Source organism: Giraffa tippelskirchi, chromosome 3 (assembly GCF_054371585.1).
Source record: "Giraffa tippelskirchi isolate mGirTip1 chromosome 3, T2T-mGirTip1v1.2.pri, whole genome shotgun sequence".
Classification (NCBI taxonomy): Eukaryota; Metazoa; Chordata; class Mammalia; order Artiodactyla; family Giraffidae; genus Giraffa; species Giraffa tippelskirchi.
This window is the reverse complement of record NC_137277.1, coordinates 7,333,098-7,348,599: the sequence shown is the minus strand read 5'-3', so window position 1 is coordinate 7,348,599 and position 15,502 is coordinate 7,333,098. Positions and strand designations below refer to the sequence as shown.

Below are 15,502 nucleotides of genomic sequence, written 5' to 3'. Positions count from 1 at the left end.
TAGGAAGGAGGGCCATCTAGTGGAAAACAGAGTTACGACATCAACTCATTTGCTAACCAAACAAAAAACATCTCCAATGACACATCCTAACACTAGAAACTTCACATACTTAAGGCAGAAATATGCAAAATTATTTGTTTGAAAAACAAAAATATTGCTAAATATTGACTGAAATAAAACTTAAACGTGACAGAAAAATTCCAGAAGAGAGAGGGGTGGGAGGGGTTTGAGGCAAAGACTAAGACCTGGAAGACAGTGTGATGCCAGCTGAGGCAGAAGAGGAAGCTGGGGCAGGACTAAGCACAGGGAACACACAAAACTCATGCTGGGGACCGTTTCTAGTCCTTGGAGATGCCACGAGGACTCAGTTTTCTGCCCTCCCCCCAGCGGGCCTCTGCTGGCCACTGGGGGCCAGAGGATGTCTGAGCTGGTGGAGCTCAGTCTGATGCCGACACTCACCCTCCACAAGAGCTACGCTGAGTCACTCTGAAGGCTGGGTTTTTTGTTGGTTTCTGAGGGCTCCCTAACAGGAACAGAAATTGTTCCACGAGGACTCTTCATTCCACAGACTGGAAATTCAAATGACCAAATGAAATAGTTAAGCACACCAGTCAACCTCTATGTGGGACCGAGAAAGGGGAGGCTGAACACAAAAGACATTAATAAACTACCTGATTTTGCCTATTTGGGGATGGGGGGACTGTTCCTTCTCTCTTACACAGGCATGCCATCATCCCCGAGGATCTGCAGTTTGTATCACTGCATTCCAGAAGAGGTGCCAGTTAAAGGGCATCTGCCCTGCTCTCCAGCCAGCCTTGCCAGGAGGCTCCAGCTTCAGGCTGGCAGCTCTAGACGGAGAGGTTCCAAGTCCCACGAATCCTCCTTTCCGTCCACAGCTGAAGCCCTGACACTTGGCGACCCCCTGGGCTTGTTTTAGGCACAGGCTCCAAGGCCAACATATCCCAAACACTAAGGCAGAAGGCGGGCGCTAACACTGCTGACCACTTGCTTTCTGCGAGCCCAGGCAGAGCTCGATGGTCCTCGACGCAGGCCGAGGGTCTACCCTCCTGCTAGTAATGCTTTGATGGGTTAAGCCTGGGTTCCTCACTAGGTCCAGAAAGGAGCTGGTATTTACAGTCTGTGGGATAGTCTTCCTTTCTCCTTCATGCTGATGCCTAAACTTTCTCGGTAGAATGTTTTCTTCTTTGCATCATCCACAGCTCTTCATGCTTTATTTCAAAGGTTGCACACAGTTCTAGCCAATCACAGAATCAGCTCAAATTTGGAACAGTTCATGCTATATTTTTTGGACATACTCTTGTTTTAGATTATAATTGGGGATAGATTATAAGTGGGGATAGTTTTGCTAAATTTCACTAGGTCACCTTAAAGGCCTCAGCTGGTTTTAAAGTAGTTTTTACACACAAAACTTGGTCGCTATTCCCCAAGGCCAGAGTGATGGAATTATGCTTTTTCTTTGGAGGCTGGGGGGAGTTTGTCCCCCAAAGAATGCTTCTTTAACAGGCACATTTATACTGATGCTCAGCACACAGTACAGCAAGGCTATCCAGCATGGGGGGTGGGGGTGGGCTGTGCGTGTGTGTCTTAACCTTTATCACAATGGGGTCAAAGATGTGTGAATTACTCTCAGCTGCTACTGGGATGAAAAATAAGAAGAAATGACCATGCTGTTTCAAAACAAACCACTCTGTATGGTTTACTGGAGAGTGGAAGGGCACTAGCCTGGAAAAACAAGGCTTAGGCTCAACATCCCCAATAGCTGGGACAGGTCTCATTTTGTCTGGCCCTCTATGGCCCTTCTTCACGTCTGGACAACTAAAGAGAACCCACAGTACAAGAGGCAGCCCTTGTGGTTTCCTGATTCTAGAAACATTCCCACACCTAATGCACCTGCAGGGGCACAGACCCCACAAAGCCCACCTGGATTTAGAGAACAGGTGGGGGCTGCAAATTAAGCTGCCTCAAGACAGTCCAGGGTGGTCTCCAGTTCTCTTAAAGCTGTGTTGGTCCCCACCCCCACCCCACCCCCAAATTACACTGGTTACACGGTATGTTAGTGGGACAGATCTGGAACCAGACATATGAACTGAGCCATGATGTTAAAAATGCCTTGTTCATATCCAGCCACCCCACCACAGCCAACACCAAATACCTTTGGGTCATCAGCCTCAGGTTTTTCAGTCTCTGAATCGTCATCTTCCTACAAGACAAAGAATTTAGAGGATTAAGCTTAAAGGAGTGGGCCTGAGGTTCTCACATACATAACTAGGGTATGGAGCAAATTTACCCAGCCTGGGTCGTCCCACCAAGAATCCCTCCCCTACCATATGACCCAGGCTCCAGAGAAAGAGAAGGGGAAAAAGAGATGTTCTAGGTAGGAAAAACAGAACATCAGCCGCTCAGAGTCCTTACTCCAGCAGGGCCACAGTCTATATCAATGAAAATGCCTGAGATTAAAGACTACAAACACAAAAATGGAGAAAGGTTGCAATACGCTTGAGAAAAGAAGATCAGGCCCCACAGGATAAAGCAGGCATGGTGTTGCCAATGAAATACCCATGATTTCAAAGTACAGGAATCTTTTTTTCTTTCTTTGGCTTTCATGTACACAGACATCAGACTCAGAGCTCCCATGACAGCATTCATGTCCCTGAGTGCCATGACCCCTCACCCCAACGGTATACCCGAGCACGTCAACCCAGCAACATCTGCACATCAGCATGAACTGTAGGAAGGCAGGCATCAAACGACCAGGGCAAGTGACCTGGGAAAGGCAGGACTGTCCTGGGACCCAGCTGAGGGGGCCCCGCCTCCATCCAAGCTTTTGGACAACTAACCCATTCTAGCTAGCTTTGTTCCTATCCAAATGGCCTGCCTGACACGGAGCACCACGTGGGCATGACATTTTCCAATGTGTGCCCCGGCCCCACACGAGCTAGCCCACCATCCCACTGAAACCCAGTGAAGGTCAAAGATCAGCTACCCTGTCAGGTAGCTGTCTCCCATGTCTGTTCCACTATGAGCACACCCCAATGCACAGGGGCTGTAATTTCACAACCAATGGAAAGTTTCATTTGAAAGTGCTATTTTCAATCACTCTAAACGACCCCCCATATGAAAGAGCATACCAGATGTTAATATAACCACCACCTGAGAGGCTTCAACTAGCCTGATGGTTTTGAGATTTAATTGTTCTGCAAGGTGTCAAGAGAGCCACAGCTTTTAAATATGATCTTCTGCAAATGAAACCCATCAGGCCAAATGATCAGAGATGTAGCTCAGCTAAATACAATCACATTTTAGAATGTCTATATTGGGACTGGATGCGAGGATTTTACTAAAATGTGAAATAAAGCTTAATATGGTGAAAATTGTATGCAAAGTAAACGCAGAAGAACACCTCAAAAACACACATCATGCAAATTTGCTGAAGGAAATAGTTACAGGATGTTAAGCCAGTATGTACTCACTTAAGAACAGTCAGGAAAATGAAACAACTTACAAAGCTTTTCTAAACAATTTTAGTCAATTCTGAATTATCAGCAAAAATGGGGGAGGGGAAACCTCAAGGGATAAAAATATCTTCCAAAAGGACAGAAAATACAAAACGCATTTTTGTTTAATTTGTAAAGCATTTTAACTCTAACATTTATGTAGCAATGCATAATATTTTCAAACAAATAATACAGAACATTCAGTTCAGTTCAGTCGCTCAGTCATGTCCGACTCTTTGCGACCCATGGACAGCAGAGGCCAGGCTTCCCTGTCCATCACCAACTTATTAGGTGTTTTAATTAAAGCTGTTGCTAACCAGCTAGATTTTATATTGAGATACAAGTTTGTATGTCTTTGTGTTAAGCACCAGTCTGAATCATTGTTTTCCTCTAGACGTAAATTCTCCAAACTTAAATTTTAGGTGACAGTGTATCTCAAGTCTTTCTGGTTAAATTAAGATGCAAGTTTTCTTTTCTTTGCTAGTCAGCACATACTCAACTTTATGCAAGATTTGATGATCAAGAACACTCTGATAAAAAGTGCCAAGTAGAATATCAAGAAAGGATTGAATAAATATCAAATCACAAATAACGGTCCTTCCCTGTCTTTTTAATAAACTGAAAGATTTGAATAAGCCCCAACCGAGATTACAAATAATCCAGAATTGACTGCAGATATAAATGATATATCAACTGGGATGAATGCACTGTTTCAAATGGAATAAATTATCTAAACAGGGAAAACCAACATAAAACACCTATTGATATCTGGGTTAAATAAGACTGTCCGCTATTATTGCTCCCAAGTTTCAATACAAAGGTTAATACAAAATGGTTCAGGTGAAAAACAATTAGATTCTCAAAGAGAACTACGGATACCCAAACCAATTTTCTCAACTGATACTAAACACACACAAAAAAGGGGGGGAGGGAGAAATGAAAGTACTCATGAAATGGAACACTGTTGGTACAGGACAGAAAGGTTCTGACAAATGAAATGATGCTTTGAGCAGCTCTGGATTTGGGACTAGGTTTACCTACCGACGGTTTGCTGTTCTCATCCTCCTCTTCTTCATAACCATCTTCATCACCCCCAAGGCGAGAAAAGTCATCCTCTCCATAGGCATCGGACACCAATCCGCCTTTCTCCTCTTAAACAGAAGAGAAAAATAAGATGAATGACTGGGGAAAAAAAATGGAGAAAAACACTTGAGTAATTTGAGTGGCCAGGACTATCTCTGAAAAGACAAGGAAAACCTAAATCTCATGTAAGTGACCGCTGGCCCAGATTCTGTTTTGGGGAAGACTTCAAAATTTAGTGTATGAATTCATTAAAAGAACAGAAAAGAAAGCCAAGTAATATTAAATTTCATTTTTAATGCTTCCAATCCACCTATTATGCCAACTGAAGCATTCTTTTCTCTGAACCGTTACATCACATTGTTTAAGCCCCTTTTTTGATCTGCCTATGTCTACTTTGTATAATAGGCACCAATGAACTAGTCTCATACAAGACAAGGACTCTGTCATCTTCATTTTTGTGAGTCCTCCCCTAGGAACTGGACCTTAAAACAGGGGTGCCTTGAGAGGTTCCCAATCATATCTACTTGAGAAACAAAATCTTTTTCTATGTTTAAAACAAAAACAACAACCCCCCCCCAAACAATGCAAATTACTGGGAAACCAGCAGAGCACTTCCAGACAGGCCAAGACCACTTGCACTGAGAAGCTAACTTAGTCCAAGCCCCTCCATCACTTCCCGATGAGGAAACCAAGGCTCAAATATGTTGGGTAACTTGCTGCCTCTCTACACTCCCATATAAATTTGTTCCCACTTCTTACTACTGTGATTCTCAACGTGAGTAGGGCAACAAAATATTGATGGGCTTTAAACAACTCACGAAGTAAGGGAATCACCTAGAAGCCTTGGAAGGATCACAAATGCTCATGTCCTTCCCCAGATCTACTGAATTAAGACTCTCGCGGTGGAGACCGGAGGTACGTACTATTACAAGCTCCAAGATATGTCTAGGGCATATTATTATTAAAAGGTTCGCTCTTCCCCACCAAACAAGCCCGGAGAAAACAGGCAGTGGTTCAGTAGCCTTGGATCCTCTCTCCCCTTTGTCCATTCTTCTGCCCATCATCATGCCCAGTACGGAGACTTTCAGTAAATTACGGAAGGATAATCGAATCAACGGAAGGAGACGGTCCATTCGTGCTACTGAGCATATAACGCTCGGTCTAGTCCAGGACCCTGAGCGCCCTTTGGGGCTCCGGGGTCCGATAGTTGGGGTACAATGACCATCTCTTTCCCTCCCGCCTGCTAAGGGAGCAGTAACCTGATTCTCCCTTTCCAGTTCCCTTCTCGGGCCTCACCAGTCGCGCTGCCCGCCGTTTCAACTCCAGCCTCTCCGTCAGACTCGGGCTCTGAATCTTCCGCGTAAACTGCCAGAGACGAGAGAACATTCTTCTTCCCCGCCATCTTATTTCCAAAGTCCGGCGTGGCTCACTTCTATGACTCCAAAGAGCCGACTTCCGCGCGGAAAGGCGACTTTTTCCGGATCCCAGGAGACCCCGCGCCCCTTCCAGACCGAGAACCAATCAAAACGGCCCTTTCCCCGCCTGGCTCCGCCCCTCGTGCCAACGCTTGCGTAACGTCATCACTGCGCGACGGACACAAGCTTCTGTGGGATTTACCTGACACTGCTTTCCCAGCAGTTTGGCTTTTCAGTTACCTGAGGCGTATGGGGGTCTTCGAGTAGTTCCCGAGCCAGCGGGCAGCAGCAGCCTGACAAGAGCCCTTCGCTTCTCGGAGCCCACGGCCGGCTCTGATATCTTGGGGTTAAGAGAGGGAGGCTTTGGCTGGGGAAGGGAGAAAAGAGCGGATCTGGGGCTGAGTAGAGGAAAAAGGGAGAGCTGTTCTCCGGGGGGTGGGGGAGAGGGTGGTGGGAGAAAGGGGTCAGGTCCCGCAGGGAAGAATGGTCGTCAGTGGCAGTGCTTATGGAATAGAGGGTGGATCTTAGGAAACAAATTACATCTTCTCCAAGCTGTTCCTAAGACATTTGTGTTTCTTCTCGTGATCTGATTTCTAGCTCTACGCTGTACTGTGGCCTGGGATAGTTCGAAGATTTTATTTTCACTGAGCATAAAAATAGAAATGTTAATTACTCAAGAATGTATTGCTCCAGGCTCTTCACCTGAAGCTATATTACTTGAAAATAGTGCATTGAGTATAATAAAGCAAATTTATACTCATAGAGAAAAATAAGCAGTCTTTTAAAAGCAGAACAGAGGTTTCTAGTTGCAACCATATGATCATCACCTTTGCCTTAACCTTTGACCACTGTTGGTAAAGATGAGTACCCACCCTTCCTCTCCTTTTGACCCTGAGCGTCGAGTCCGGAGCACGTTGAAGAAGGTCTTTGGGTTTGACTCTTTTAAGACGCCTTTGCAGGAGAGGGCAATCATGGCTGTAGTGAAAGGTAACATTACCAAACTACCTGTGTTTACATTTGTGCTGCTGTAGAGCACTTTCCTTCTGACCCTTCCTGCCTCCCCATCCTTGGGCCATATTTGGTTTTGGAGATGTAGACGTGTCACCCTAAACTTACAGTTTTATCGGCAGAACCACCCAACTGTTCTGGTTCTGATAGTTCACAGTCAGAGCTAAGGTTGTCTTTGAAAACACTTTATACATTTCCATTCTCTTTTGTTTGGTGTAGACAGCAGTGTGTGTGTGTGGGGGGGGGCGGTCGGAGGTGTAGTTGGCAGGAATAGTGTTAAGGCAGTCATCTTCCAGGTAATTTCCTTGTTGAAGATTGAGTGGCTTGGGTCCCAAATAGGGAAGGAGTAATAACATTATAAACCAGAGCTATGTTGACAGATGGAGGTTGTCAAGAGGGGAGCAGGAGTGTAATGTCAGTGACACTGTAACATTTATAAACAAAATCCCTCAAGTGATGTTGTATCCATGTCTACACATGGATATGCTCACCCATCCAGAAGGATTCGGCTTTCGTTGACTCCTGATTCAGCTCAGTTCAACCGTCCGTGTCCCAGCAGACTCCGACTCCTTACCCTTGTAGTTGTTACCACTGTTGGAAATGATTGGCATGGATTGCTGAATCTCCCTGGATCGCTCCTCTTTTCCTAGAAAGGATGGGAAAGGAATCGCGATTATATTGAGACCCTTCCATGTGCCAGACACTCTGCTAGGGGTTTTTCTTACATTATCCTTTAATTTTCAACAGCCTTGATGAGGGGAATATATAAAAGGCAGGAGCATTGAGAGGTTGTCCTCTTGTCTTTTTGCAGGTGATAAGGATGTCTTTGTGTGCATGCCCACAGGGGCAGGAAAGTCCCTCTGCTATCAGCTTCCTGCTCTGTTGGCTCAAGGCATCACCATCGTGGTCTCCCCTCTCATTGCTTTGATTCAGGTGAGGCTCAGGTGAATGAAGATGGCAGCCCAGAAAGTTTAGGGGACTTTTTTTTTTTCAGTAGCTGGAAATTTTGCTTCTCCTTTCATTGGTCTTTTGCCTCTTGCTTTTCTTTGATTTGTCTTTGTCCCTCTGTATTGGGTTTCTGAATTGCCTAAATGTGGGGTACTCCACTAGTACATATCGCTCTGGTGAGTTATGATTGAGTCCTCTCTGTTTTGATGGCCTGAGGTTCTTACCTTCCTTTGTAACTTTTTGTCTGGAGGAACATGGAACTATGTGTACGTACATATGCATTCTCGTATGTATACATGTGCACTGTTGATGTTCTAGAAGATGCAGATGGGTAGAGAGGTAAATTGATATAGGGGAATCCCTGGTATGTTCTGCTTGCTTCTGGTGGGCACACAGCTGTGAGACAGAAAGACAGATGAGAAATTTGTTGGGATGTTGTTAACTGTACTTCTGGCTATATTTAAAGCCTGCAGGTGGGCTGGTAGAATCAGAAATGAGGAAGTGTGGCTGTGTGGGTAAGAGCCATCCACCATGAAGAAAAGGAGAAAGAGAGCAGGCAAGGCAGAGAACAACAATGACCATGCTTAGTGAGTGTACCCTAGTCTCAGGCTTTGTGCTAAGTGCCTTAGGGTTGTTAACTTACCTTTGAGGTATAAAAGTTCATTTAATTCTTGAGCAATCCTATTAGGTAGTTTTACTCTTTTTATAGTAAAGAGAAAGAAAATGAGAAAGATGAAAGTTCAAGGACCAGCTGAAGAGCATGTGGTAATTGAGCTGGGATTAAAGCCATGTCTGTCTAGCTCCACACTTCCACGGCTTCCTCTTCTGTACCTCTTTTATGCAAAGAGAAGACCCGTTGGAGGGTGGGAGGAGGATAATTTATGCCTATGAAATACCCTCAGGGAGTCACAGCTGTGTTTACCTTTGAGTCCTGAGGGCCACTTACTGTCTGCTCTGGGCCTCTCCCCCTTCTGCCCTCAGGACCAGGTGGACCACTTGCTGGCTCTGAAGGTCAGAGTGAGTTCCCTGAACTCGAAGCTCTCGGTGCAGGAGAGGAAGGAGCTGCTCTCTGACCTGGAGCAGGAAAAGCCTCAGACCAAGCTTCTGTACATCACGCCGGAGATGGCGGCCTCCACCTCCTTCCAGCCCACCCTGAACTCCCTGCTGTCCCGCCACCTGCTCTCCTACCTGGTGGTAGATGAAGCTCATTGTGTTTCCCAGTGGGGGCACGACTTCCGCCCTGACTACTTGCGTTTGGGAGCCCTGCGCACCCGCCTGGCGCACGCCCCATGTGTGGCTCTGACCGCCACGGCCACCCCGCAGGTCCGAGAGGATGTGTTTGCTGCGCTGCACCTGAAGCAGCCGGTTGCTACCTTCAAGACTCCCTGCTTCCGGGCCAACCTCTTCTATGATGTGCAGTTCAAGGAACTGCTTCCTGATCCTTATGGGAACCTGAGGGACTTCTGCCTTAAGGCTCTTGGACAGAAGGCTGATAAAGGGGTGAGGGCGCTGAAGTCAGGGGTCTAAGGGCCAGTGGGGTGCTAGCCACAGCATAGAGATAGATTCTCATTTCTAAAAACTTTGTTTTATTCCAGCTTTTTTAGCCAAGACTAGCTAGCTGTAGCTTCTTTTTTTGAGGGGCTGCACTGTGTGGCATGTAGGATCTTAGTTCCCTGAGCAGGGATCGAACTTGTGCTCCTTGTGGTGGAAGCCCCAGCTGTAGCTTCTTAAAACTCGCACACAAGAGTTTTGGTTTCCTGGCATTGTTTCACTTACTGGGGTTCCTGGACTCCTTCTCCTTTGCAGACCTATCCAGGGCTTGAGGGGAGGAGGCAGAGAGGTTGGAAAGGTTGAATTTTGAACCAATTTGGTCCCACCTTGTTAGAAAGTGGCAGGGCTGTGCTAGGTGGTCTGCCTCAGAGGAGACTGTGAGGCTCAGAGAAAGAGCCACTTTTGAAGCGGCCGCAGTACGATGGGCTGAGTGTTTTGTTTTCCCAATGCTTGTTTTCTCCCTGTGTCTCCACATTCAGTTGTCCGGCTGTGGCATCGTCTACTGCAGAACCAGGGAGGCCTGTGAACAGCTGGCCATAGAGCTCAGTTACAGGGGCATGAATGCCAAGGCGTACCACGCAGGTAAGGGGCGCCTGGGCTCTGTGGCTCTCCTCACTCTCAGAAGCCTCTTAGCCAACCTCTTATTCTGTAAGAATCCTGGATGATCAGATGGTCCATCATCTAGTTCCAGATACCCAGGCAGAGCTAAAGTGATTGACTTAAATCCACAAAAAGGTGCCTAGACATGAATGAGATCTGAAAGGGTCTCCTGAACTCTTGTCATCACCCTGTGCCCACCCAGCAGCAGGTGGTGAGTTTTTTTAGTCCAGGAATTGGTGTTGTGGCAAGAGCACAGGCTCTGGGGGCCAATAAAGACTTGGGTGTTTGGGGTTGTTTTTTGTAGTATTTATTTGGCTGCACTGGATGTTAGCTGTGGCCCTTCACTGTGGCACGTGGGATCTAGCTCCCTGACCAGGATCGAACTCAGGGCCCCTGCATTGGAAGCACGGAATCTTAGCCACTGCATCACCAGGGAAGTCCCTGGACTTGGGTTTGAACCCTGGCTCTCACATTTATGAGAGAACCTTTGCCACGCACAGGCCAGGGTCTTTATGTTGACTGGCTCAGGCTCGGTGACTTAAGTGCCTGACCCGAGGTCATACACCTGGTAGGTGATGGATTCACAGTGTCTGTGCAAGTAGGCCCCAGGGGAAACCCACAAGAGATGCGAGTTCCCTTCCTCACCTTCTCTTTTCTAGGGCTGAAGGCTCCTGAAAGAACACTGGTGCAGAACGAGTGGATGGAGGAGAAGGTCCCTGTAATTGTGGCGACCATTAGCTTTGGGATGGGAGTGGACAAAGCCAACGTCAGGTGAGCTCTGGTTCTCATCTGACTCTGCCATTCGGGCCCTGGCTCAGGGTGGGGTGGGCTACCTGATGCTCTGCCTGGAGGACCTGGACTGTGTGTCCTTCTAGGGCTGGGGGCTGGGGGCTGGGGGGAGGGAGCAGGGAATGCAGGCCCCAGAACAGCATCCCAAGTACATAGTCCAGGCGCTGACAGTTCTTGTGTGGTCTGCCCCCTGGTGGCAGACCCTCAGGCTTACCCTTTAACACAGCCCCTTGCACTCTCATGCTGGCAACTGGAGCTTGTGAGAGAGTGGAATGAAGTATCTTAAAACCACTCCCTATGGGAAGCCAAAGGCAAAGATCTTGTTACTATCTCCCTTTCTTGCTGCTTACTGGACAGTCCAGCAGAGATGGGTGTGTCCCAGCCTCCTAGCCCCACACTGGCCACTGTTGGGGCGTCTTTTACCTCCAGCTACTCTTGACCTTCTGGAGACATTTTGGGCTACAGCCCCAAGTCCTTTGCTCTGATTAATACCAACAGTAATGCCTTGTGTGAGTTACAGAGCACTTTTGCACATTTGGTCCCATGAAGCCTCACAGTGACCCTGCCTTGGTCAGGGTAGGAATTAGACCATGAACTACGCTTGAGAGAACATGGACTTTGGAATCAGGGCTTGAACCCTGGGTCAGCTGTGTCTTATTAGGGGCCAGCTTTGGAGTCAGAAACCCCTAGACTCAAATCCTGGCTGTGCCATCCCCTAATACAAATTTACATTTCTGAATCCCGAGTTTATTGTCTATAAAATGAGGCTGCCTCACATGTTGATGACTGTAATGATTGAACAAGACAAACATGTAGACTGGCTCATAGTAGGTATTTAGTAAATGTTATCTTTTCTGCTCTTCAAAGATGTTATAGAGGACTTATTCAGCTCATAAATATCCTAATCTTAAATCCACTTTTTCTATGGGCTGCTTCACGGCAGGGAGGCCTGCTGGCGGCCTGCAGGTGTCCTAGCCTTGTTACTCTGGGGTCCCATCTCTCCCTGCCAGCCTTCCCACTCCTGGTACCTGTGAAGGGCCCTGCTCAGCCATCCCAGAGTCTTTCCTCCTTTTGGCTTTTCCCCCTCATCTCATGCTGGTTGTCCCTTGGATCCTAGGTTTGTCGTCCACTGGAATATTGCCAAGTCTATGGCTGGGTACTACCAGGAGTCTGGCCGGGCAGGCAGAGATGGAAAGCCTTCCTGGTGCCGCCTCTACTACTCCAGGAGTGACCGGGACCAAGTCAGCTTCCTGATTAGGAAGGAAGTTGCAAAACTCCAGGTGAGTCCTGGACAGTAGGAACCATTCCTGTCCGACCTACCACTCCCCCATTTCACACAGTGTGTTTCTGAACCCAGATGGAGCTTCTGTAATCTGGAGGGGTGCTCCTGGGCTTGAAAGTACAAAGGGGCGAATGGGGTGTTGTTGGTAGATAGCTTGTAACAAGGTTAGACTTTTTTTCTTTATACTTAATTTATCTTCGTACAGTCTGTTGTGTGTGTGTTATTTTATATAGTCAGGATCAACCCTGCCTTGGTAGTCCAATGGTTAGGACTCGGTGCTTTCATTGCTGTGGCCCAGGTTCAATCCCTGGTCAAGGAATTAAGATCCTGAAAACGTGTGGCCCAAAGGAAAAGGATTAAGATTAGTCCTGTGTGTCACCTGGGGCTGGAGATCCGGTGAAGATACTTTTGTAATGTAAATTAAAAATCCAGAAAGCTATCTTTTCAGAAAACCAAATATTTGGATACATAAATAATCTCAAGTTTCCATAAATCCTGAACCTATGGAAAAATTCTGTGTAGTGAAGATACCATCAAGAGAGGCAATAGATAAACAATAGACCTGGAAAAATATTTAATGTAAAAGGTAAACCAAAGGTTAAAGTGGGCAATAAATAGAGAGCTTTCCCCAACTGACAAGAAAAAATAAAGGATATGAAACAGAAATTCCCAGAAAAACCCATCAAATGATATATCCAAAGATGTTCAAATCTGGGAGTAGTCAAGGAGGTGCAAATTAAACTAAAATCTGACACACGTGTAAAGAGCTCAGACCCTGTTGCTAATGGGCACATGTAGGAAGGAGTGTCTACACTTTGCCAAGGGAAAAATGCAGTGTTACAGTCTTTGTGGAGGGAAGCAATCTAGCAATATCTATTTAAATTTTAAAATACAGGTAGGGAATTCCGTGGTGGTCCAGTGGTTAAGACTCTGTGCTTCCACTGCAAGAGGTGAGGTTTTATCCCTTGTCTAGGAATTAAGATCCCACATGCCAAAAAAAGAAAAAAGAGTATACATACATACATACTTCCATATATATAGGAACTCTTTGAGTGAGATATCCTTGGCCAGGGTCTCAGTTCCCAAAACCACGAGCTCTCCTTAGCTCCTGTCTTCCCCTGGACTCCTGCAATTCATTCTTGGTGCAAGAAGTCTTGTTCTTAATGTGCAAAGACACCGATTAAGAAATGTTGTCTTACAAGCTACATTCCTGCCTTTCACTAGAGGTTTTTGCTCACAACAGGGTGTGTTCGTTTGGTCATTTGGCAAGTAATTATAGGTCTGGCTTAGAGAATATTTTAAAACTTTATATGAATGGAAAATTCTTTTAAGAATTTTCTTTTTAACTCCTGGCAAAGTAAACAGGTGTTTTTAAAGCTCTCCACTGTCAGAGCCGAGCAGAGCCCTGTGCTCAGGGAGGGGCCCCAAGCTCCAGGGCTGCAGTGAAGGACGCTCCCGGCCCCTCAGTAGCCCAATTTTCTGCAGCAGGAAACACTCTTGGGAAGACATGCCACGGGCCACTCAGCCTGGCCGGGGGCAGTGCTGTCCTGCAAGAGCCAGTCTCCGCCCGGCAGGATCAGGCAGACAGAGGGGGCACACCAGACAGGTGTCTTGGTCCTCATGCACCCAAGGATACAGAGCTGGGTCAGCGGGTTCTGGACCACTGTTGCTTTCTCACCCAGTCCCCAGCTTCTGGCTGGAGGAGGGTGAGTGTGGGTCATGACCAGGATGGAGGAGGGACAGACAAAGGGAATGGATGAGCCTGGCAGCAGCGCCCCCAGTGTGCCCCAGAGAGTGAAGAGGGGATAGAGGCGATTTGTGCATTTCTGCAAAATACCTTGGACCATTGTCTTGGTGATGGGAGGTGTCAGTGTTGATGCTGGGGAGGTGGAAGTGAATTCTTACTTCACTCCACGCAGCCCCTGAAGGATAAGGCGTGTGTGGGTGGTGTGTTGAATGTTTTTGGCTTCAAAGCTGCATACTTCTAGAATTTCACTCCGGATTTCCTGCAACGCTTACAAACCTGGACCCACAGGAGGACTGAGGCTCTGACTCAGGCCAGTTGGTGCCGACCCTGTCCTTCCAGAATCTGGGGGAAATGATACAGCCTCGGGACCAGAGGGGCTCCCTGCGGTTCCGGCAGTGGTTTCACTAGCCCTGTGCTCTACTTGCCAGCCCCACCTACTGTGCTCTTGTGGATGTGTTTTAAATATAAACCCCTTGCAGTGCTATCGAGGCTGTGTCTGTCTGTTCTGGTCTTACTGACTTGTAATTATCACAAATAAATATTTTCATGGTGAAAAAAAAAAAGCGAGATATCCTATTTCTGGAACTAAGTCACCTGAAATTGCTTTGAAAAAGTGACCTGGGACCTGCCCTGACTGGAGCTGGAACTTTGGGGGATTTCTGTTTTCCAAAAGCTGCTCAGGTGATGCATAGTCAGGTGTGGAGACTGTTTCGTGAATGGTTTTATTAGTGTCCTTTGCTGTTTTTCTCTCTCATCATTTGTTAGGCTGTATGATAGTCCAACTATGTAAGACTTTTGCTGAATAGTTGTTTCTTGTCTCCAGGAAAAGAGAGGGAACAAAGCATCTGATAAAGCTGCAGTCTTGGCCTTTGATGCCCTGGTGGCCTTCTGTGAAGAATTGGGGTGAGTGACGTATCTCGTGTGTAGATCCAGGTGTTGATGAGACCTTTCCCTCCCCCGGCACCACGCGTTAACCAGCTCATGTAGGGCAGCTCCTGGGCCAGCAAGGGACCCCTGCCTGCTGAGGGCCGTCGTGTGGGATGTTTCCTGTCAGGGAGCATGGAAGGTGGTACCCGCCCACTTTTCCGTGGAAGGCCCCAGAAACTCTGGCCCTGTAAGGATTTATTGTGTATTTTGGGTGGTCACCCACCCATCCCACTCTACCCACTTACGGAGGGGCTGGCCCCCTGAATGACTCAGTTCCAAGAGATGCAACCAGTTCTGCACCACTGGTGGTGTGGTTGTCACGTGCCACGGAGCTGGACCACTGGCTTCACTTGTAGGGTAGTCAGTCTCATCCCAGACCCAAACAGAAACATGTGGCTCAGCTTATCTCTTATGGGGCGGAGGGGGCGGTAATGTGCTTGGAGAGACATCAGTGTTTCTAATGTAACAGCAGCCTGTCCACTTGGAACCCACGTGTCTGTTTGATCCACATCTGCTGCCGGTGGGGGCTATGAAAGAGCCCGATACCTGCTCAGGGTGGGCCCTGGGCACGAGCAGCTGTGGGCACACTGTGTGAGGGACGTCTAGGAGCATTCGAGACAGGCTGGGAGCCCTGGCA

General features: G+C 47.3%; 2 protein-coding genes and 1 non-coding gene across 8 annotated transcripts in view; 2 read left to right on the top strand and 1 right to left on the bottom strand.

The window, feature by feature from the left end:
* SAP30BP (SAP30 binding protein) overlaps positions 1-6,016 on the bottom strand; it is a 34,040-nt gene extending 28,024 nt beyond the window's left edge. For 2 of the 3 annotated variants that reach the window (XM_081575322.1, XM_081575324.1), the window contains exons 1-3: positions 5,895-6,016; positions 4,557-4,666; positions 2,174-2,221 (exon numbers count right to left, since the gene is read on the bottom strand). In XM_081575322.1, the coding sequence (XP_081431448.1) occupies positions 2,174-2,221; positions 4,557-4,666; positions 5,895-6,000 (264 nt within the window). In that variant the 5' untranslated portion in view covers positions 6,001-6,016. The remainder of the gene's footprint in view (positions 1-2,173; positions 2,222-4,556; positions 4,667-5,894) is intronic. The other variant, XM_081575325.1, reaches the window with a different exon arrangement.
* Positions 6,017-6,180: 164 nt separating this feature from the next.
* RECQL5 (RecQ like helicase 5) overlaps positions 6,181-15,502 on the top strand; it is a 31,215-nt gene continuing 21,893 nt past the window's right edge. For 3 of the 4 annotated variants that reach the window (XR_014078409.1, XR_014078408.1, XM_081575318.1), the window contains exons 1-8: positions 6,181-6,349; positions 6,863-7,000; positions 7,833-7,954; positions 8,951-9,469; positions 10,000-10,102; positions 10,780-10,891; positions 12,027-12,189; positions 14,762-14,841. Coding sequence is in view for 2 of the 4 variants with exons in the window: in XM_081575318.1 (XP_081431444.1) it covers positions 6,874-7,000; positions 7,833-7,954; positions 8,951-9,469; positions 10,000-10,102; positions 10,780-10,891; positions 12,027-12,189; positions 14,762-14,841 (1,226 nt within the window). In the remaining 2 variants the exon portion in view is untranslated. Of the gene's footprint in view, positions 6,350-6,859; positions 7,001-7,832; positions 7,955-8,950; positions 9,470-9,999; positions 10,103-10,779; positions 10,892-12,026; positions 12,190-14,761; positions 14,842-15,502 lie in introns of all 4 variants that reach the window. The other variant, XM_081575320.1, reaches the window with a different exon arrangement.
* Positions 12,439-12,510, top strand: TRNAE-UUC (transfer RNA glutamic acid (anticodon UUC)). Its single transcript has one exon. It is a non-coding gene; the product is annotated as a tRNA-Glu (tRNA).